Here is a 23,917-nt window from a genome sequence, read left to right as displayed (position 1 = left end):
CAGATTGCTACCTTCAGCAAAGACAGGATATGAAAACACTCAGCAGGAGTAGCAGCTTTTTTCAATTTCAAAAATGTTTTATTAATAAAAAAATCTTTATATACATACATAGTCACTAAAGCAGTTTGTTTCTCTGCAATAGCTTATGAAGAAACAAAAGAAACATTGATGTTTGATTCTATCCAGCAAGGCATTTGTTACATATATAAGATTACATTTATATACGTTTGAGGCACCGGGAGGGTCTGATAACTGAATGAACCCCATTTAAGTTCAGCAGAGAGACCTTAGTTGGTGGTCCTCCCCCACTGTGCCTTGATGGCAGCTGCCCCAAGCTTTAGTTCATCCCTCAGTACGTAGTTCTGGACCTTGGAATGTGCCAGTCTGCAACATTTGGACAGGGTCAACTCCTTGCTCTGGAAGACCAATATGTTTTGAAGAGCATCTTTCACTGAGTTGGTGGTCCTCCAGGTGCAGTCAGTGTCTGTCTCGGTGTGCGTCCCAAGGAACAGACCGTAGGGCACAGATACATGTCACAGAGCTGCTCGGGACGAACCTCGACACAAACACTGCATCTTTCTCCAGACTTACTTTGCAAACACACATTCCAGCAGGAATTGTGTGAGGCACTGGCCTAGTGGCATTATGTCCAGACTGTTAATCCAGAGTCTCAGGTAATATTCTGGGGACCTGGGTTTGAATCCTGCCATGGCAGATGGTGCAATTTGAACTCAGTAAAATCTGGAATTAAGAGTCTAATGATGACCATGAGTCCATTGTCCACTGTTGGAAAAATCCATCTGGTTCACTAATGTCCTTGAGGGAAGGAATCTGCCATCCTTACCCAGTCTGGCCTACATGTGACTCCAGACCAACTGCAATGTGGTTAACTCTTAACTGCCCTCTGGGCAATTAGGGATGGGCAATAAATGTCAGATTGGTCAGCGATGCCCTCATCCCATGAATGAATAGACAAAAAGTTTCTTTGTCAATGCAGCCACTTTGAGGGCAGCATGTGGAGGCACAGACGGACCAAACAATCATGAAGGATCTCACAGGTAGTGTCCTTCTTCCCATCAGCAAAGTGATGTCTTGGTGCTCGTGATGAGGCATTGCAATACTCAGGGGCCAACAACAGTTTCAATCTGTGTCCATTTGTAGAGGCGGTCTCCTCTATCTTATTAACCAGTGTTAATATAATGAGGAAAATGCTGGAACTATTCAGCAGAGAGAATTAGCATCTGTGGAAAGTGAAACAGAGTTAACATTTTAATTCGAATACCTTTTGTCAGAATTAGGAGAGATTAACAATGAGCAGCTTTTAAATAACTGCAGAAAGAGGAGATGTGCAAGAATAAAGGAGGTGTCATCGAGTCATACAGCATTGAAACAAACCCTTCAGTCCAACCAGTCCATGATGAACATGATTCCAAACTAAACTAGTCCCGTATCCCTCCAAACCCTTCCTGTTCATGGACTTATCCCACTGTCTTTTAAACATTGTGAGTGTGCCCACATCCACCACTTCATCAGTAGGTTATTCTACACACATGAACCATCCTCTATGTAAGCAATTTGTCCCTCATGTGTTTTTGAAGTCTCTCTCCTCTCACCTTAAACATGTGCCCCCTCACTTTGAAGTCCCCCACCCTAGGGAAAAGACACACTAACCATTAAGTCTACCTATACCCCTCATGATTTTAAAAACTTCTATAAGATCATCTCTCAACCTCCTACCCTCCAGTGGGAAAAAAAACTCTCAGCCTATCCATCCTGTCTTTAAAAGATTGAATGATCTAAATGCTAAGGCTGTGAGGCAACAGGAGGTGATTGTGGGTTCTTGTAAAATTGACAGGATTTTACTTGAGTTTACTTTAAGGATTTCTGACAGGTACTTGACTGAGGAAAACAAACGTACAGCTTACATTTCTTTTAGTGCCTTTCAAAGCCTCACAGAATTGTTACAGTGCGCACGGATGCCATTCCACACATCCTCTCTGAGCAAATCACTGAGTGTCATTCTCCTGCCTTCTCCCTGTCACCTGCACATTGTTCCTTTTCAAATAACAGTCTCAGTCCCTTCGGAATGTTTAAATTGAAGCTGCTTCCACCACACTCTCAGGCAGTGCATTCCACACCTTAACCACTCACTGGCTGAACATGTTTTTCTCTCTCCTTGTGCGTGGGGATCAGCATTAGCTCAATTAGTGGCACATTCACCTCCGTATACAAGGTTGTTGTATATCAAAGTTTTGCCAGGAAGCTTGTGTGGAGTTTGCACATTCTCCCTGAGTCTGCGTGAGTTCCTCTGTGTGCTTCAGTTTCCTCTCAGATCCAAATATGTGCAGGTTAGGTCAATTGGCCATGCTAAGTTGTCTATAGTATCCACGGATGGGTAAATTAGGTGTGGATTAACCATGGGAAATGCAGTGTTCCAGAGATAGAGTAAGATCTGCGTGGGATGGTCTTCGGAGAATTGGTGTGGACTTGTTGGGCTGATGGCCTATTTCTACGCTATAGGGATTCTGTTCTTTAAAGTGTAAAGTTTACCATATTTCACGGAGGGTTTTCCTCCATGAGCCCTAACAAGGTTTCTTGTGGTATCCTCTTAAACTCACTTCTTTATGTATACAACATATTCTCGCAACACACAAATCATTAAGTACTCCGGCTCGATAGTGGGAGGGGGGAGAGTATTGCGATGTGGGAGTGATGATGGGAGGACGGTGAATGGGTAGGGGTGGGAGTAGGAAAGTGAGGTGGAATATTGGAGGGAGTGGGTGTGCGTGGTAGATTAACGGGTGTGGGAGTGGGGATTAGTGGATTCAGGGGTTGAGGGAGTGGGGGACTGGAGCGATGGGCGGAGGTGATAGAAGTGGGGGATTGAGGTTGTGGGACTAGGAAACAAGGGGTGCGTGGGAGTGGATGTGCAGGATTGTGGGTGGGTGGGGGGGAGATATGGGGGGAAGGGTAGTATGAGATGGATGGTTAGACAAGAAAGTGGTGAGCTGAAGTCACCAGAATACTGCTTTTAGCACACCGAGAATTACTCCTGTCCATGTTCCATGGGGCAGATGGAGAATGGGAAACTGTATATCAGGAGGCTAAGTGAGAAAGTGAATGTGCATTAAATAAGCCTTTTGCCACTCACTAATGAGTGTCTCATCATTCAACGCTTGGTCAGGAAATGGGACCTTTTGCTAGTTAATGTTTTCCAAGCTTTCCTGCCATTGTCCATGTCGCTCGAAGCAGGGAAAATCCCGACATTGGCTCTCCACATTAATTGTATCAATGGAATCACTTCACAACTCACGCTATCAAATTTCATCTGCCCCTTGTCTGCTCATGTGACCAACTTGACTAAGACCTATTTGAAGTTCTACACTAGCCTCCTCACTGTTCACAACACTTCCACATTTTAGTGTCCTGTGAAAGATGGCATTTGTGTCTGGAAGACCAAGCTCCAAGTGACTTATGTATAGTTCAACAGTTCACCACCCCTAACAATAGCACAGCACACAGCTCAGGTACTGATCATTGCACCCAGCTGGGTCACGTTAGAAGCTAAAGTTCAGACTGCTCCCATCCTACTTCATCTCAACATCAGCAACACCATCTATTCCTTACTCCTTCGTGGGTTTACTCAGCTTCTTAAACCCTGAAAAGTGTCAACATGAAACCACCACTCAGTGTAAGGCCACTGGAACTCTGACCTGTGTGGAATGGATGAATTTGAAACACCAAGAATTCCAAATTGTGTTTGAAAGTGAATGGATTTATGGATGGATATGTTTAAAACTGGTTTGGAGCCTTTTTGCTGTGTGTCTGGGCAGAGATATGAGCAATAAAATGGTTTGATTTTCTCCAGATGTTGAAGAAAATTTTCGCCTGGCAGACTTCGATAAGAGTGTGCATTTTGATAAGAACCCAGCTTTGCCGATTTGCCCTGGAACCTGGGAAGCCTCAGAAATCCTGCAGAAACTGGAACACTTGCCAAAGGCAACGTTCACTGAGGATGAGCTGTTCAAAGCAGACGTGCAGGTCCACACTGTGGTGACTTGTTTTCTCTCTTGAGGGATGAGATTGAAGGGTCTGGACGAATCAAAGGGAGACTGGGTAAATCAGGCATTGGCAATGGATTTGGCCAGATAATGCTAAGTTCAGTTTTCAAGGCTGTGGAGAGATAGTGAGGGAAGAAGCTGAACTTTTTTTTAAAAATTCATTTGTTGCACGTGGGCATCACTGGCTGGGCCAGCGTTTATTGCTCACTCCTCTTCACCCCTTGGAAAGACTGTGTTCAGCTGCCTTCCTGAACCGCTGTAATCCATGTTGTTTCTGGTTCCTGAATTGGCGGCCCATCCATTTCCATTCCTTTTCTCCTTTGTAGCGATTGCCACAATGGAATCCCTTGCTCCGCCATTTCTGAGAGGGGTTACCACATTGCTGTGGCTCTGGAATCACAAATAAGCCAGATGGGTAAGGATGGCAGCTCTCCTTCCCGAAAGGATATTAGTGAACCAGATGGGTTTTTCCTGACAATGGGAAGCAGACTCATGGTCATCAATAGATTTTTATTGAATTCAAATTCCAGGACATAAGATATAGGAGCAGAATTAGGCCATTTGGGTTCATTGCGTCTGCTCCATTGTTTGATCATGGCTGATATGTTTTTCTCAATCCCATTCTCCTGTGTCCTTCCTGTAACCCATGATCCCCTTACCAATCAAGAATGTGTCTTCAATACAGTCAGTGACTTGGCCTCCACAGCCCTCTGTAGCAATGAGTTTCAAAAAGGTTCCCCCTCATCTTTCTCAACTCTGAGTATAGACCCAGAGTCTCCAAATGCTCCTCCAAGCATTACTTGGGTCTGTTACTCGATTAGTAACACCACTAAGCCTCTGCTGCCCCACATCTCAGTGAAATTTGTAGAAGGTGGAGTGGCACGGTGGCTCAGTGGTTAGCACTGCTGCCTCACAGTGCCAGGCACCCAGGTTCGATTCCAGCCTCGGGTGACTGTCTGTGTGGAGTTTGCACATTCTCCCCATGTCTTTGAGGTTTTCCGGCAGGTAACGTTTTGGAACAGAGTCATGTGACCTGGGAGGGTAAAGCAAAATTCTGCAGATGATGAAAATCTGAAATAATAACAAGAAAAATACTGGAGAAACTCAGCAGGTCTGGCAGCATCTGTGGAGGGAGAAAGAGAATTAATGTCTCGAGTCTTGTGGGACTCTTCTTCAGAACTGAGTTTCTGAAGGATGTAAATTTCAAAGAAGAGTGAAAACTCTGTATTTCTCTCTCCAGAAATGCTGCCAGACCTGCTGAGTTTCTCTCGCAATTTTTGTTTTTATATCGGTCTCGGAGGATAGCTGGCTCCACCACTGAATTTGTAGATCCTAACAGCAGTGGTCATGGACTGTACTCCGCAATCGGCCTCAGTACCCTGCTGTGGGCCATGAAGGAACGGGGTAGGGTCACTTTCAGGGAGCAGTCCATGAGGGCATGTGTGAAATCGCAGTGCAGGATTCGGCTCACTATTTACAGCAGCCCTCCCTGATCACATCACCAGATATAGGGCAGGAAAGGCAACCTCCTGGGCATTGGGCCCAGGAGGCACCATTTACAAGGAACGACACTGAACTCGAGAGAATATTGGGTGCTCACCAAAAATTTCAAACCAAAAAATTGAGAGAATTTTGATTTGATTTATTGTCACATGTACCTGAGTGTATTGAAAAGCTTTGTTTAGAAATTAATCAAAACAGATTAATTTCTAAAATGTTACCTGAATGGTATGTTTGTGAAGCCAGGGTCCGGACGACTGTGTATTTTTTCCGTTAAAGTTGTTCTGTTTATGAGACAGGCACTAGGACGCCTCTTACACTTTGTCGTGTCTGGTGGGAAGGACGTCTACGGGAGTAAGAAGGATGAACTTGAGAATAACCCCTCTTTCGATGACAGTCTTTGTGACCTGAAGAATGCTGAAGCCAGAGATTTTGTGGAGTGCCTGTTAGCACCAGCAGAGCAGAGAGCGACACTCACTGAGATTGAACACCATCCACTACTGTGGAAAGATCTGGAGTAAGTCTTTGGAGAATGTTAAGAAAGACTGGTGTTTATAGACATCCTTATATGTGGAGAAGTACAGGAGATTGACGTATTGAGGTTTATAAAATCACGTGGGAACTTTCAAGACTGGGGAGCTTATTTTTAAGGAGAGAGGAGAAAAATTTAAAAGGGACATGAGGTGCAACCTCTTTACATAGAGAGTGGGTCGTGTGTGGAATGAACTTCCAGAGGAAGTGGTGTATGCGGGTACAGTTACAACATTTAAAAGACATTTGATTAAGTACATGGATAAGAAATGTATGGAGGGGTATGGGCCGAGCACAGGCAGGTGGGAGTAGTTTAGTTTGGCATGGTCGGTCTGACCGAGGGGTCTGTTTTTGTACTCTATGACTCTGAGTGAAGGATTTGTCCCTTCAAGCAGTCCTGATGTAATCCTTGACGTGATCCTTTCCCGATACATGGTTTTTGCCAGCTCCCTCTTTATTGGTTTTGCTATGGTCAGGGTTGCTTTGAAGTTTCTCACTTTGTACCTTCTAAACTCCTAAGACATCATCTGACACAGTTTTCCCTTACCCAGAATCCTCACTTTCTTGAAACATTGAAACTAGGAGCAGGATGAGGCCATTCAGCCCTTTGAGTCTGCTCCATTCTTCAATATGACCATGGCTGACCATTTTCTTATTATTTGTAGGATGTGGCCATCACTGGCTGATTAGCATTTATTGCCGGTCTCTAGTTGACACTTGAGAAGGTGGGGGTGAACTGCTTTCTTGAACCGCTGGAGCCATGTGTTGTGGGTTGATGCACAGTGCCCTCAGGGATTGATCATCAAACTCTGTTCCTGCTTTCTCCCCATTCCCTTTGATCCCTTTAGCCCTAAGAACTATATTGAACTGCTTCTTGAAAATGTTCAATGTTTTGGCTTCGACGGCTTTCTGTCAATCAGAATTCCACAGGCTGACCACTCTCTGGGCAAAGATAGTTCTTCTTATCTCTGCCCTAAAGAAAAGGAAAAAGGCTTCCATGTATCTAGAACTTTTCAAACTACCAAGTGCACTTTTCCCAAGTGTTGTCACTGTTGTAAGAAACCCGGCAGTCAGTTTGTACACAGCAAAATCCCACAAACGGCAGTGGGACAATGACTGGACAATCTGGTATTTGTGATATTGATTGAGGGAAGAATAATGGCCAGTACACCATGGATTATTCACCTTGCTCTTTGCCGTATTAATACAGGATTTTTCACATGCACATTAGCAGGTAGCCAGGGTTTCAATCAGTTTTGAGAAGACTTGCAGCTCAGGTTGAAGTTCTGGATGTAGGTTTGCTCGCTAAGCTGGGAGGTTCATTTCCAGACGTTTCATCACCCTACTAGGTAACATCTTCAGTGGGCCTCAAGTGAAGCAGTGTACATGATTCCTACTTTCTGTTTATATGTTTGGGTTTCTTTGGGTTTCCTATTCTTTTTCTCAGGTCGGTGACGGATGGGGTCTAACTCAATGTGTTTGTTGTTAGAGTTCCGGTTAGGATGCCATAATTCTAGGACACACCATCTTAGGACAAGCCAAACAGAGACATGCACGAGAATTCCCAGAAGCATGGCGTTCCAACTCTATCAACAAACGCATTGAATTAGACCCCATCTGCCATCCCCTGAGAAAAAGAACAGGAAATGATATCACACAGAAAAATGACATCACCAACCCAAAGAAACCCAAATATATAAATAGAAAGTAGGAATCATGTACACTGCTTCGCCTGAGGCCCACTGAAGATGTTACCTAGTAGGGTGACAAAATGTCTGGAAATGAATCTCCCAGCTCAGTGAGTAAACCTCCATCCAGTCAGGGCCTCACTTTAACATAGAGTCATAGAGATGTACAGCATGGAAACAGACCCTTTGTCCAACTCATCCATTCTGACCAAATATCATAAATTAATCTAGTCCCATTTGCCAGCATTTGGCCCATATCCCTCTAAACCCTTCCTATTGGTGTATCCATTCAGAAGCCTTTTAAATGGTGTAATTGTACCAGCTACCTCCACCACTTGCTTTGGCAGCTCATGCGTGAAACAGTTGCCCCATAGGTCCCTTTTAAATCTTGCCCCTCTCGCCTTAAACCTATGCCCTCTAGTTTTGGACTCACTCACGTGAAAAAAGACCTTTTCTATTTACCCTATCCACGTCCCTTACAATTTTATAAAGTTCTGAGGTCACCCCTCGACTTCTGACGCTCCAGGGAAAATAGCCCCAGCCTATTCAGCCTCTCTTTGTAGTTCAAGTCCTCCAAACCTGGCAACATCCTTGTAAAGCTTTTCTTCACCTGTTCAAGTATAACAATACCCTTCTATAGCAGGGAAACCAGAATTGAATGCAGTATTCTAAAAGTGATCTTGTACAGCTATAAAATGACATCCCAATTCCTATACCAATAAAGGCAGGTGTACCAAACGCCTTCTTCACTATCCTGTCTACCTGTGAGTTCACCTTCAAGGAACTATGAACCTGCTCCCAAGGTGTCTTCGTTTGGCAACACACCCCAGGACCTTATCATTAACTCCTACCCTGATTTGTCTTTCCAAAACGCAACACCTCACATTTATCGGAATTAAACTCCATCTGCTGCTCATCTGGATTAAGTACAGCTGGTTTCAGACAGCCTTGCACAACAGGCTTGATTGTAATCAACAACTTCAGATAGAACGTGACAACATTTGTATCGGATGAGGCTGGTGTTTGTGCTCCCTTCGAGTCTAGTTTAATCTTTCCTTGTCTGAATCTAACATCATTACACTGTGTTCCCTTCTCCCTCAATCACTTCTCCGGCTTCCTACTAAAACACATCAAATGCTTCAGCTACTCCTTGTTTCTTCAATATAGACAGTCTATCGATCAATTCAGGCAGATTTAACAGTGCCTTAAGTACTCTTATTATTGATCCTTTCAGAGTCACGGGTAGTCAGGGTCATGAAGAAGGCATTTCGTCGACTTGCCTTTATTGGTCAGTACATTGACAACAGGAGTTGGGATGTAACATTATGATTGTACAGGACATTGGTTAGGCCACTTTTGGAATACTGCACTCAATTCTTGTTTTCCTTCTATTGGAAAAATGTTGTGAACCTTAAAATAGTTCAAAAATGATTTACAAGGATGTTGCCACATTTGGAGGGTTTGAGCAATAGGGAGAGGCTGAATAGGTGAAGCTGTTTTCCCTAGAGTGTCAGAGGCTGAGGCTAAAAAGGGGTTATAAACTTCTCTCAACCCTTTGTAGAGGTTTATAAAATCTTGAAAGGCATGGATAGGGTGAATAGTCAAGGTCTTTTCTCCAGCATGAGGGAGTCCGAAAATAGAGGGCACAGGTTAAAGGTGAGAGTGGAAAGATTTAAAAAGGACCTAAGGGGCAACTTTTTCAAATGCATGAAATGAGCTGTCAGAGGAAATGGCGGAGGTTGGTACAGTCACAACACTTAAAAATCGTCTGGAGGGGTTTATGAATAGGAAGGGTTCAGAGGGATATGGGCCAACTGCTGGGAAATGGGACTAGATTAATCTAGGATATCTGGTCGGCATGGATGGGTTGGACCGAAAAGTCTCTTTCCATGCTGTATATCTCTGACTGTATGCTGAGTCTATAGTAGACCTTCATTTCAGGATATTAAAGAGCTGGTGTTCTATGTGATTTAAGCCATTTAACATGAAGATATCTGATTGTATTTCTGTTGAGACTAAACTTGGCAAGTGAGGCAAAAATGAGCAATGGACGATGATTAACAGCAACAGAGTTGGCTATCCGTTACCTGACATAAATATTCAACCTAGGAACCATCCACACAGAGCACACGGATTTACACAAATCTGCACAGAACTCAAGAATACACACAGAGCACACACACACACACATCCACATAAATAGACAGAAATATACACAGAACCACAAATACACACAAAACATAAATATGTACACAAAATACAGCCCACAGCTGGAGTATTGTGTGTCGTTATGGTCTCCTTTTCAGAGGGAAGATGCTCTTGCTCTCGAGGGAGTGCAGCGAAGGTTTACCAAACCGATTCCGGAGATGGTGGGGACTGACGTATGAGGAGAGATTGACTGGGTTAGGATTGCTTTCGCTGGAGTTCAGACAAATGAGGATGGATCTGAGAGAGACCTATAAAATTCTGACAGGGCTGGACAATGTAGGTACAGGGAGGATGTTCCCGATGGTGGGTGTGTCCAGAACTAGGGTTCACAGTCTGAGGATTCAGGGTAGTCCATTTAGTACAGAGGTGAGGAGACATTTAGATTAGATTACTGATAGTGTGGAAACAGGCCCTTCAGCCCAACAAGTCCAGATTAACCCTCCGAAGAGCAACCCACCCAGACCCATTTCTTCACCCAAGGAGTGATGTGCCTATGGAATTCGTTACCACAGGAAGTAGTTGATACCAAAACATTGACTGTATTCAAGAGGTGGCTGGGTATAGCACTTGGGGCGAATGGGATCAAAGGTTATGGGGAGAAAGCAGGATTAGCTGTTGGGTTGGATGATCAGCCATGATCGTGGCGAATGGTGGAGCAGGTTCAAAGGGCCGACTGGCCTCCTTCTATTCCTATCTTCTATGTTGGCTATGTATGTTTCTAGTAAAAAATGAGGTCTGCAGATGCTGGAGATCACAGCTGAAAATGTGTTGCTGGTTAAGGCACAGCAGGTTAGGCAGCATCCAAGGAATAGGAAATTCGACGTTTCGGGCATAAGCCCTTCATAAGCCTTCCTGATGAAGGGCTTATGCCCGAAACGTCGAATTTCCTATTCCTTGGATGCTGCCTAACCTGCTGTGCCTTAACCAGCAACACATTTTCAGCTATGTATGTTTCTATAAAACCCAGATACACAGAACACACAAATACATTTCAAACATGGAGTTTTAAGCTTAGAAAATACCCCACCATACTTTACAGAGCCAGAGTCAAAAACTCGGCTATCAATCCCTTACACATTTTATTATGTTCAGTTGATACCTTCCTCCCCTCTGTGTCTGTACCATTACCGGAGATTAGTTTTTATTAAACTGTACTTTCCTTACCCATGAAGGTTTTTTGGGAACGAAAATGAATCTGATCAATCAGATTCCTATTGCATGAACATTCTGCATGTGACACATGACGTTACAGTGGCTGCAGTTCTGTGTGACCGAGGTTGCTTTTCATTAATCACCTTTTCATTTCCCCTCCAGCAAGGCCCAGTTGATCCAAAGTCTCGCCAACGAGAAGGATGTGGTCAAACGGAATCATGACAGTCAGATTGTCCAGATCCTGAATAAAACCGGAGAGGATCAGGAAAGATCATTTCACAAGTGGACAGAGAAGGTACACCTTCCAACCTGCAATAATACCACTTCTCTGAGCTTTCTGATGCTGGCTTCTGGTTTACATCTATTGTGGGTTCAATGCCACATGCTTTAGGTTCTATCAGTTCTAAAATCCCTCTGTGAAATAGATGCTAGATAATTCACTGCAGGTGAGCAGACTGATGTTAGGCATTGAAGTGTAGAATCCCTCCAGTGCAGAAGGAGGCCATTCAGCCCATGGAGTAGGTATCATCCTTCTAAAAGGCAATCTACCCTCTGCCAATCCCAAATTTCCCATGGCTAATCCACCTAGCCTACAACTGTCCCCCTAGCCATCTGTGCTTTGAAGGTAACCCATTGCTCAGCTGTTGGTTTTCTTGCCAGTCTTCGGATCCAGTCTCTCCAATCCAGCTCTGCTCTTGTTTTATTGATCTCAGCTCTCTCTCAGTTAATTATTCTTACTCTGGGCTGTGTTTTTCTTCTTTTTTTAAAAAAAAATCATTTTCCTAAATATTACAATACAATGATCAGTGTTCTACAAATGCTTCCCATGACACTTGACCTACTTGGCCTAACTCAGTAACAAGATCCAGGCCGAGCACAAACTCTTGTCCTGCATGCCCTCAATACAATCTTGGAATGAACATGGAACATCGAACAGTACAGCACGGTACAGGCCCTTTGGCCCTCGATGTTGTGCTGGCCTTTTATCCTACTCTAAGATCAGACTTGCCCCTGTCTGTCCTTCATCGCTACTATCCCAGTCTATATTCAGATAATTTAAGCCCCCCACTATGACGACACTATCATGTTTACATCTCTCTGTAAGTTCCTAGTAAGTTTGTTCCTATCCATCCTTCCCACTGGTTGGTGACCTGTAGACTGCTCTGAACAATCTGCACCATTTTTGTTCCTTATCTCAAGCCAAGCCTTGACCCCTCTGAGACACCCTCTTCCTCCAGCTCTGCACTGACTTCCTTCACCAATCGCACCACTTCTCTCAATTTTCCCACTTTCCTATCTTTACTGAACACCTTGTATCCAGGAATACCCAGTCCCACCCGGTCTCAGTCAGAGCCATACATCAGATTTCCACTTTGCAATCTGTGTCTGTAACTCCCAAATCTTATTGACCCATTTCAGTCTGTTTCCCATCAATTAAGGTCTCTAACTGGTAAAGGCAGCTAAAGGCTTTGTCATTTAAGTACTCTCAGTAACTGGAGACCTGGTGAGGTTGGAGAAAAATCAAAGATCAGTCGCACCATTTGCATTATGTACAGGGTCCAGGATGCGACAATCAGTACCCGGGGCACCAGGGGGCTCGTTGTGCTCGGGTCTGGGACTGAGGAGCAAGAGCAGGGCTGTAATCTCTGATCTCTGTCCCTGATTTGTGGGTCCTCTCTGATGGAGACCATTGTCAAATCCATTGTCAAGATCGCTACCTCCTGGCCTGGAGAAGCAAGAACATGCAGTGCTCGTGGGAATAACCTGAAAGTGATCAGAGGACAAGGTCAAAAATCATGAGACACCAGGTTATAGTGCAACAGGTTTATTAGAAAACACCAGCTTTTGGAGCCTCGCCCCTTCAGGTGCTCAGAGGAGCAAGCAAGGTGAATTTAATCAACAGAGAAAACAAACTCTGCTGTTCATTTCCTTCTAGGTTGACTCCGTTCTCCTCAATGACATGAACAAGAGACAAGGCAAGAATAAAGAATATAAGGACACCACCAGTGACCTCCTGAAATTCATAAGAAACCTCATCCAGCACTTTGATGAAAAGAAAGAGTATGTGAACAATACTTGGTGACAATATTTTCCTGCTTTTTTTCAGTTTTTAGCATTGATTCAAAGCCGAAAGAGTCTTTCTTTCTCCTCCCTGCCTTGAAATTCTTACTGAGATGATCAAACCCAGCCACAGTTCATGTGACGGGTTGAGGGGATTGTCTAATGATAGAGAGAGGGGACTGGGTCAGGAATGGGCTTTATCTTCGGACCTTCTGGGAAGCCAGAGGGAAATTGCTGATCTCCCTGGAATTTAGAAGATTGGGAGGTGATTTCACTGAAACATTTCAAATTCTCCAGGGCCCTGACAGGGTGGATTTTGGAAGGGTGTGCCTTGACATGGGGATTCCAGAGCAGAGTCCGAGTCTGGGAATAAGCAGTTAGACATTTAGATCAGAGATGAGGATGGGGTGGCACAGTGGCTAGCACCACTGCCTTACAGCGCCAGAGACCTGGGTTCAATTCCAACCTCAGGCATCTGCCAGTGTGGAATTTGCATGTTCTCCCCATGCCTGCAGGGGTTTCCTTTGGGTGCCCCTGTTTCCTCTCTCAGTCCAAAGATGTGCAGGTTAGGTGGATTGGCTATGAGGAGTGTAGGGTTACAGGGATAGGAGGGGGGGGTGGTTCTGGGTGTGATGCTGCTTGGACTTGATGGGCTGAATGGCCTTCTTCCACATAGAGATTCTATGATTCTCCGTTGCTGTGGGTCTGGAGTGATATGTGAGTTGGTATGGGCAAGGACAGCAATCTGAAGGAGATGATTAGTTGGCCCAATGGGGTTCTCCCCCAACAATGGCCATTATTAGACTCTGAATTCCAGAGTTGTTTTTAAATTTAAACTCCTCTCTGGGCATTGCCAGGATTTGAGCTCAGGTCCCCCAGAACACTACTTGGGTCCCTGGATTAAGAATCTCGTGATGATACCACTAGGCCATTGCCTCCCAACATTTGGTCTCTATCTTGAATTTATTCAAATGCCTAAGTATCGACAACTCTCTGGGGATGAATATCCCAAAGATTTAAAACCCTCAGAGTGAAGAAATTCATAGAATCCTTACAATGTGGAAACGGGCCATTCAGCCCATACCGCCTCTCCAAAGAGCATCCCACCCAGACCCACTCCCCTATAACCTTGCATTTCCCATGGCCATTCCACCTAACCCACATGTTTGTGGAGTGTGGGAGAAAACCAGATCACCTGGAGGGAACCCAGGCAGACACCGGGAGAACGTGCAAACTCCACACAGTCAGTTGCCCAAGGGTGGAATCGAACCCAGGTCCCTGTGCTATGAGACAGCAGTGCTGGCCATTGTGCCAACCCATTTGATTCTGGGCAGTAAATGCTGGCATACCAGGAGATGACCAATCCTGGAAATGAATTAGGAAAAAATCAGTCAAGTTTTGGATAGGACTGTGATGGGTTAGTCCCCACTTGCCTGGATGGGTGCAGCTCCAAAAACAATCAAGAAGCTTGATATCATCCAGTACAAAACAGCCTGCTTGCTTGGCACCACATCGACAAATATTCACTCCCTCCACCACTGATGCTCAGTAGCAGCTGTGTGCACCGCCTACAAAGTGCACTGCAGAAATTCACCAAGTCTCCTGAGACAGCACCTTCCAAACCCATAACCATTTCCATCTAGAAGGATAAGGGCAGCAGATACACAGAACACCACTAACTACAAGTTCCCCTCCAATCCATATAGCATCTGGGTCAAAATCCTGGACTTAGGGCATTGTGGGTTTATCTCCAGCACCTGGACTGCAGCGGTTCAAGAAGGCAGCTCACCACCACTTTGCAAAGAGCAGGATTGTGGCTCAGTGGATAGTGCTGCTCCCTCACAGCACCAGGGACTTGGGTTCAATTCCACCCTGGGGTAACTGTCTGTGTGAAGTCTGCACATTTTCCCCATGTCTGTGTGGGCTTCTTCCATACAGTCCATAGATGTGTAGGTTAGGTGGATTAGCCAAACTAAATTGTGTGTCGTGTTGAGGGATGTGCAGGCTGGGTGGGAAATGCAGCATTACAGGGAGGGGGGTCAGTCCAGATGGGATGCTCTTTGGTGGGTTGGTGTGAACTTGATGGGCTGAATGGCCTGCTTTCACACTGTATAATGATTCTATGATTCTCAAGAGCAACTAGGAATGTGTAATAAATGCTGGCCCACACAGCAATACTCATGTCCTCAGTGTGAGTTTAAAACAAAAAGACCATCTGTACTACTTACTATTCCATCAGTCTTTGTGTCAATGTGGAACTCTGATTGTCATTAATACATACAGGCCTCACCACAGAATCCTTGTGGAACACCACTTGCCACTTTATTTCTCTGTTGTCTGTCACTAAACCAGCCTCTGAACCAAGTCAAACATTCATCTTCAATCCCATGGGTTTTAACTTTGATCAGCAGACTGTTTTGCGGAAAATTATTGAGTACAACTATTTTAGTCAATGCATTTGGTTCGTTAGTTAGAACCTACCCGTCACAAAACTATGTGGGCTATTTCCAACTCTCTACATGTTCATTCTCTCGGCTGTTAATTATAGATTCCAATGAAACCCTCAAAAGAGATGTTAGATTGACCAGGATATAATTTCCTTGGTTCCCTCGCTCATCTTTCTTCAACCCGTGGAGTTACAGCAAGACATTTTCCAAACTAAAGGAATGGTTGCTGCTTTGGAATCTGATGAGAAAAGCCTCTGAAACTTCTTCCCCCCTTCCTTTAAACCCCTGAGGTCCTGGAGATCTGTCAGCCTTTAGAGCTGCTCGTTTTCCAATGCTGTTTTCTGGCAAGTATCAAGTTTCATGAATTCCAGTCTTCCATTCATTATTAACCTCCCTGGAATGGGAGCTTCATTATCCCGTTCCTTGACTGTGAAGACTGACATAACTAATTATTGTACACATCGGTCATTCCCTTAGTCTCATTCATGGAATTCCCAGTTTGTTTTTAAAGGGCTCACATTGCACTGGAACTCCTTGATTTTCTAATTTTCGTGTAAAACATCTGTTATTTGTGTGACCCCTTGCAGGTCTCTTTCTCAATCACTTGTTTTGTAACTCTTGCTTCCTTTTTGTCTTCCTTTGCAGTTCTTCACATCTTCCTTCAGTTGCCTGAATTCTCACTGATATTCCCACATTTGTGTATTCTCGCCTTCAGTTTTCTGTTTTCTCGAACTAAGTTTGTCAGCGACGATGTGCTAACAAGTGGGGACCTGTTCCATACTGAACTGAATACATTGTTAACCATCTCCCCATCTCACTGGGAGTCTGATCTGACAATTGTGGCTGACACCAATCTCTTGCATTCTGTTTTCTGGGAGGTGGGTGTCACTGGGAGAGATCAGCATTTGTTACCCAAGACTAATTGCCCTTGAACTGCTGGCCTTGCTGTGGCCTCTCAGAAGGCACCTAAGAGTTAACCAGATTGCTGTGGGGCTGGAGTCACATGAAGTCCAGGCTGGGTAAGGCTGAGGCTGGACAGCATTCAGGGATCATTATCGTGGTCACCATTAATGAGGCTTGCTTTGTGATTTGAATTCAAATTCCAACACTTGTCACTGGGGGAGATAGTACAGTTCGATATATTGTGGCAGGACCTCTGTTTTGTATCTCACCTGAAAGACAACAGCTCCCTCAGTTTTGCAGTGTCAGCCTTGACTGTGTGCTCAACATAGGAATTAGGAGCGGGAGGAGGCAATTCAGCCCTTCGACCCTGCTCCGCCATTTGACATGACTGTGGCTGATCTTATCCTGGTCTCAACTTCACTCTCCTGCCTGCTCCCCATCGCTCTTTATCTCGCTTTTCATCAGAAACACATCTTTCTTGAACCTGTTGATTGATTCTGCCTCCACTGCACTCTGGGGCATTGAGTTTCACAGATTCACAACCCTCTGGGAGAAGTAGTTTCTCCTCCTCTCAGTTTTGAACCTACCGCCTCTCACTCTATCTCGATGTTCTCTTGTTCCAGACTGTCCTGCAGGGGGTAGCATCTATTCAACATCCACCTTATCATTCCCCTTTCCCATTTTCTATTCCTCAATCAGATCCCTCCTCATTCTTTTGAACTCCAACGAGTCCAAGCCCAAGCTCTTTAACTGATCCTCGTTGGACAGCCCTTTCATCCCTGGGATCAATCTGGGGAACAATCTCTGAACAGCCTCCAGTGCCACCACATCCTTCCTCAAATAAGCAGACCACAATTGGACACAGTACTGCAGGTGTGTCTCACCAATGCCTTCCATACGTTCAGGTTTATAATGTAAGATCAATGCTTATTCAGGTGGGCCAATGGATGAGGAGTGGTAACAGAGGTTAATTTAGATAAATGCACAGTGTTGCATTTGGTAAGACAAATCAGGGCAGGGTCCTGGGGAGTATTGCTGAGCAATGAAATCTTGGAGTGCAGGTTCATAGTTCCTTGAAAGTGAAGCCGTGGGTAAACAGGGTAGTGACAAAGGTGATTGGTACTTGCCTTTATTGGTCTGTGCATTGAGTATAGGAGTTGGGATGTCATGTTCTGGCTGTCCACCAAAGTGGCCATTGGTGAGGATAGCTTGAGAATACAGGGCTCAGTTCTGGTCTTCCTGCTGTAGGAACAATGGTGTTAAACTTGAAAGGGTGCAAAAAAGATTTGCAAGGATGTTGCTGGGGTTGGAGGGTTTGAGCTTTAGAGAGAGGCTGCATAGACTGGGGCTATTTTCCCTGGAGTGTTGGAAGCTGAGGGGTGACCTTATAGAGGTTTATAAAATCATGAGGGGCATAGATATGGTGAATAGCCAACAACTTTCCCAGGGTATGTGAATCCAAAACTAGAGGACACAGGTTTAACATGAGAGAGGAAGAATTCGTAAGGGATCTAAGGAGTATGGAATGAGCTGCCAGAGGAAATGGTGGAGGCTGGTACAATTGCAACATTTAAAAGGCATTTGGATAGGTACATGAATAGGAAAGGTTTAGAGGCATATAAGCAAAATCCTGGCAAATGGGACTAGATTAATTTAAGATGCCTAGTTGGCATGGATGAGTTGAACTGAAGGATCTGTCCATGCTGAATGACTCTCTGACTAAGTCTCTGGTTTAAATAGACAAAGCTTCTGAGACAGAGGTGACAGTGCTCCCACTGACCAAGTTCCAGTTTGTACAGGGCTCTGCTCTCAGCTGGATGGTTGGGAGTTTGAGCTGATTTTAAGCTGTATATTGGAGAGGAATAAGCAACCTTTTTGATCAAAGCGTCCAGAAATGTGAAGGTGACATTTATGAACAATTCAGAGCAATGATCTACTTGGTTATTTTGACTCCTGGGGCCTGCTGAGTACTAAAACTCAGCATTTAGGGATTGCTGAGGAATATCTTCATTGACTTGGACATTAATTGTGCTTTTCAGGTTCCACAGTTTAATGAAGAGTCCAGAAGGTTATAGCTTTGGGTTATTTCCTGATCTCATTGTTGCTGTCTACAAGGCTGTGAAGGACACAGAGTGGAAGAAGTACTTTCCAAAAGAATAGAGGCTGCTCCTGTCTTCAAAGGGTTGCCATCTCTTGAGTGGATATGAGACAGAACCATATGCATGCTTCAGGGCTAGAATGGAAAGAAGGAACTTACATTTGTATCACAGAATCCCTGTAGTGTGGAAGTAGGCCATTCAGCCTACACCCACACTGCCCCTCCAAAGAACATTCCACCCAGCCCCCTATTTTCTCCTTGTATTTTTCAATGGCTAATCCACCTACCCTGCACATCCCTGGACACTATAGGCAATTTAGGGGGCACGGCCAATTTATTGAGTCTGCAGATCTTTGGACTGTGGGAGGAAACGAGCACCCAGGAGAAGCCCACACACAGTGAGAATGTGCAGACTCCACAAGGGCCTGAGGTGGGTCCCTGGTGCTGTGAGGCAGAAGTGCCAACCACTGAGCCATCCTGTCACCCCAAAAGTATGTCACCTTAGGATGTTCCAAAGCATTTTACTGCCAGAGATGTAGGCTTGGAACATGAATAAGGTTACATTTTTGCCACACAACTGCCAAGCAATGACTGTCTCCATCAAGGGAGAACGTAACTATCCCCCCTTGATGATCATTACCTTTAAGAAAATCCACCCCTGTGTATGTACAGTGTTGCAGTTAGTCATCTGTGAGCCTGCAAGCTGCACAGACCGAGATCAATTCACAGACTCCCGACAGTGTGGAAACAGGCCACCTGGCCCAACAAGTCCACACTGACCCTCCGAACAGCATCCCACTCCCCCACCCCATTACTCTACATATTCCCTGACTACTGCACCTAATCCACACATCCCTGAACACCATGGGCAATTTAGTTTGGCCAATTCACCTAATCTGCACATCTTTGGACTGTGAGAAGAAACTGGAGCACCCAGAGGAAACCCTCACAGACACGGGGAGAATGTGCATACTCCAAACAGACAGTTTCCCAAGGCTGGAATCGAACCTGGATCCCTGGCGCTGTGAGGCAGCATGCTAACCACTGAGCCTCAGTGCCACACATCATTGCTTGCTGTAATGTCTGCTTCACGACTTGTAATGTGTTTTATTGCTTCAAATAAGCTAGCTTACAAAGTTAATGGATTTATTATGAGACCATTATCTTTAACTTGTCCTGATGAAAGGCTGGAGAAAACACTGTACAGATGAGGCCTATTGCACATGCAGCTTAATCTGCAGGTAGAAAATATGAACGAGTCTCCGATCGTGCAAAGGTGTATGAGGCAACATATGGGCAAGGAGCAAAAGTAGGCCACTCAGTCCATTGACCCTGCTCCCCCATTCAATAAGATTGTGGTTGATCTGATTTTAACCTCAACTCTGCATTCTCTGATAATGTTTCATCCCTTCAGTCATCACAAATCTATGTTCATGGCTGAGCATCGAGCACAATACTGTAATCCCTCCCTACCCCATATCCCTTGATTCTTTAGCCACAAGGGCTATATCCTTTTCGAAAATGTAATGTTTTGGCCTCAACCACTTTCTGACAGAATTTCACAGGCTCACCACTCTCTGGGTGAAAACATTTTTCCTCATCTCTGTCCTAAAGAGTTTATCCCTGAACCTTAAACTATGAGCCTGGTTCTGGACTTCCCCACAATTGGGAACATCCTTCCTGCAGCTTATTTGTCTCGTCCTGTTCCAATTTTACAGCTTTCTCCAAGATTCCCTTCCTTCATTCTTCCAAACTCCAGTGAACACATTCCTGACCAACTCAACCTCTCCTTATACATCAGTCCTGCTATCACAGAAATCAAATGGCATTCAGTAATTAATATTAATCAGCCCATTATGGAAGACAGACTTTGAAGGTCAGGGTTATAAGACAATCATTGCCAGTTCTAAAATTCAAGCTTCTGTTGAAGTAATCTCAATGGAATCATTGGATACAATCTTACAACAGCAGAAAGATAGGACGAGTGGATGGAGGGTGCAGACAGCGGTGTAGACAGTGGGTGTGAACAGGGGGTGTAAATGGAGGGTGCAGACAGTATGTACAGACAATGGTGTAGACAGGAGGTGCAGATACTGGGTGCAGGTAGTGTTGTAGATGGGATTATAGACATGAGCAAGACCTTGCGTGGTGACTAGACGGGTGGCTGTGTGAGATCACACAGAGTAGTTAGGAACACCCTCTGGTGCTGAAGGTCATGCTGCTGCTGGCAAAGGTCACATTTCATCTGAAACGGCACTCCCTCCCTACACACTCCCCTCTCGTCCCCACATGCCTCACTACAACCCCTGGAGATGCCAGCCAGCACCTTGTGCCTTGCTCAGTTTCCATTGACCTTGCCTCCATTAGCCTTGACCCTTCTTCCAAGCACCTACTTGGGCCTTCACTGAAGCTTGAGCCATTTCCTCTGACCTGTGATCATGTATTTGCCACCTTCAACAGTCTATACTAGTCACCATTAACCTGCACAGCCCTCTCAGCATAGATACAGCATAGAAAAGGCCCTTTGGCCCATTGAGTCTGCGCGAACATAACTACCACTGAAGGCACTTTTATCCCAATTTCCTGCCGTTGTCCCAAATCCATGAATGTTATGATAGTCAAAGGTTGTAAGGTTTCCACCCTCCATTACCTTCCCTGATAGAGGGTTGCGAATTTGTAGTTTGTACCACGTCAGGCTGGTGCAGTTTAAAAAAAGCTCAACTCTTTGGGCTTTTTTATGGGTGGCACAGCTGCCTTACAGCACTAGGGACCCAGGTCGATTCCAGCCCCGGTTATCTCTGTGGAGTTTGCACATTCTCCCTGTGTCTGTGTGGGTTTCCTCCCACAATCCAAAGATGTGCAGGTTAGGTGAATTGGCCATGCTAAAATTGCCCATAGTGTTCAGGGATGTGTCAGGTGCATTAGTCAGGGGAAATAGCCAATGGGAGTGGATCTCGGGTGAATTTCTTTTTGGAGGATTGGTCTGGACTTGTTGCACCAAATGGACTGTTTCCACAATGTAGGGATTCTATGACAGTCCATTCCAGATTCCCACCACCCTCTGAGTGAAAAATGTTCTTTCCCAAATCTCATTTGCAATGTTCGTAAGGAAATCTTTCAAACCATTCATATTGTTCAGTGTCCTTTAGCTCTTGCGCTCCTTGTTTGATAAGTGTTAATTCTTTCTGATAAAATATGAGTTTGCTGATGGGGCCTGTTAACCTTGTCCAATCAGGGAGCCCTGGATGACAGATAAAAAGGGGAGTGTCCCAACTCTATTTTGATTTAGTCCCTGCCCTCCCCTTCACTGTTTGTTCACACAGCATTGCCCTTCGATGTGAAGGGCACTGCTTGTCACAGGCCACTCGGGTGTTTTTCCTACTTTTCCTGGTGGTGGAAATTGAATAAAGATTTGTACACCTTGTCTCTCACTGTGTCTCACACCTGCGCACACACACCATGGGTGCTGGGGTTAAAAATAATAAGCACTACCGCAGTTAGGCGGTAGTGTGGGGGTTAAAAAAAAGAAAAAAATAATAAAAAAAATAGAAAAAATAAACAGGAGATTAGCATTGCACTTTGTGAAGGGCACTGCTTGTAAAAAAAAAGGGGAGTGTCCCAACTCTATTTTGATTTAATCCCTGCCCTACCCTTCACTGTTTGATCACGCAGCATTGTCCTTTGATGTGAAGGGCACTGCTTGTCACTGGCCACTCGGGTGTTTCCTTTCTTCCTGGTGGTGGAAATTTGAATGAAGATTTGTGCACCTTGTGTCTTTCACTGTGTCTCACACCTGCACACACACACACACACCATGGGGGCTGGGGAAAAATAAGCTCTACCGCAGTTAGACGGTAGTATGGGGAAAAAACGATAAACAGGAGTGTAAGGGGTTCTGTAAAAGAGAAAAAAATAAACAGAAGTGTCAGAGGTTCTGCTTAGTCTGAGAGCTGGCTCTTGAGGGAGCTGGACCAGTGTTCAAAGATTCTCCTCTTGATTGTTTCAAGAGAAGGGACTGATTCTGGGGGGAAAAAAACTAAAATAAAGAGGAGTGTCCCAACTCTATTTTGATTTAATTCCTGCCCTCCCCTTCACTGTTTGATCACACAGCATTGCTCTCTGATGTGAAGGGCACTGCTTATCATTGGCCACTCATGTGTTTCCTTTCTTCCTGGTGGTGGAAATTGAATAAAGATTCATGCAACTTGTGACTTTCACTGTGTCTCATGCCTGCACACACACAACATGGGGGCTGGGGAAAAATAAGCACTACTGAAAAAAAGAAAAAAAAAGGAAGTGTCAGAAGGACTGATATTTTGGTACCTGACTCTGAATAACAACCTGCCAACCAACCCCTTCCTTCTGTCACCCTCAATCTCCCCATGCTTACTCTTGATGCCCCTTCGATCCAGCCTGTGCTGCCTTTGGGAGAGGTTGACCTTCCCTCCATCACCTAAGAACGTGGTCATTATCCCTGCTAGCACTGCCACCTCACAGCACCAGGTTGCCAGGTTCGATTCCAGCCTCAGGCGACTGTCTGTGTGGAGTTTGCACATTCTCCCTGTGTCCGCCTGGGCTTCCTCTGGGTGTTCCAGTTTCCTCCCACAGTCCAAAGATGTGCAATTCAGGTGAATTGGCCATGCTAAAATGCCCATAGTGATAGGTGCATTAGTCAGAGGGAAATAGGTCGGGTGGGTTACTCTTTGGAGGATTGATGTGGATTGATTGGGCTGAAAGGCCTGTTTCCACAATGTAGGTAATCTAATCAAATCCCAGAGGAACATAGTCCCACTTGCTCATTACAGACGGAGCCAACTGGTGGTGTGTTTAACCCAAGGGTCACCACAGCTGAGGAATGGGGAGAGAAGGTGACACCTTCATGGTGGTAGTGCCCTGCATTAATCTACTGCAATCCCTCTTGGACCTGGAAGAATTCAACCTCCCTCATTCATACAGCTTCCCCTCCCAGTCAGGTAATATTGCTGCACCTAGTTTAGGGCTAATTGACCATTGAAATATAACTCTGGCCAGCCTGTACTGGCTGAGTAGGCAGCCACGACTGCAATGACCCTGGATCCAGAAAATCCCCTTGTAACTGGGGAGCACATTAGGGAGCACAGTGCCCACTGCCTCTAAAATCCCTCCCTTACTGAGAATACACTCTCAGTATTCACCTTTCTCAATTTCCCTGTAAATTCTGTGAACTATGATCATGCCCACTAACTGCCTGATGAAGGAGCAGCGCTCCGAAATCTTGTCCTTCCAAAG

General features: G+C 45.0%; 1 protein-coding gene across 3 annotated transcripts in view; it reads left to right on the top strand.

Moving 5' to 3' along the window:
* LOC132818933 (2-5A-dependent ribonuclease-like) overlaps positions 1–22,866 on the top strand; it is a 50,239-nt gene extending 27,373 nt beyond the window's left edge. For all 3 annotated transcript variants that reach the window (XM_060830070.1, XM_060830069.1, XM_060830071.1), the window contains exons 3-7: positions 3,869–4,041; positions 5,861–6,078; positions 11,303–11,435; positions 13,077–13,201; positions 18,591–22,866. In XM_060830070.1, coding sequence (XP_060686053.1) covers positions 3,869–4,041; positions 5,861–6,078; positions 11,303–11,435; positions 13,077–13,201; positions 18,591–18,711 — 770 coding nt within the window. In that variant the 3' untranslated portion in view covers positions 18,712–22,866. The remainder of the gene's footprint in view (positions 1–3,868; positions 4,042–5,860; positions 6,079–11,302; positions 11,436–13,076; positions 13,202–18,590) is intronic.
* Positions 22,867–23,917: the final 1,051 nt, after the last annotated feature.

Source organism: Hemiscyllium ocellatum, chromosome 9 (assembly GCF_020745735.1).
Source record: "Hemiscyllium ocellatum isolate sHemOce1 chromosome 9, sHemOce1.pat.X.cur, whole genome shotgun sequence".
NCBI classification, from domain to species: Eukaryota; Metazoa; Chordata; class Chondrichthyes; order Orectolobiformes; family Hemiscylliidae; genus Hemiscyllium; species Hemiscyllium ocellatum.
This window is presented reverse-complemented; position numbering and strand designations above follow the sequence as displayed.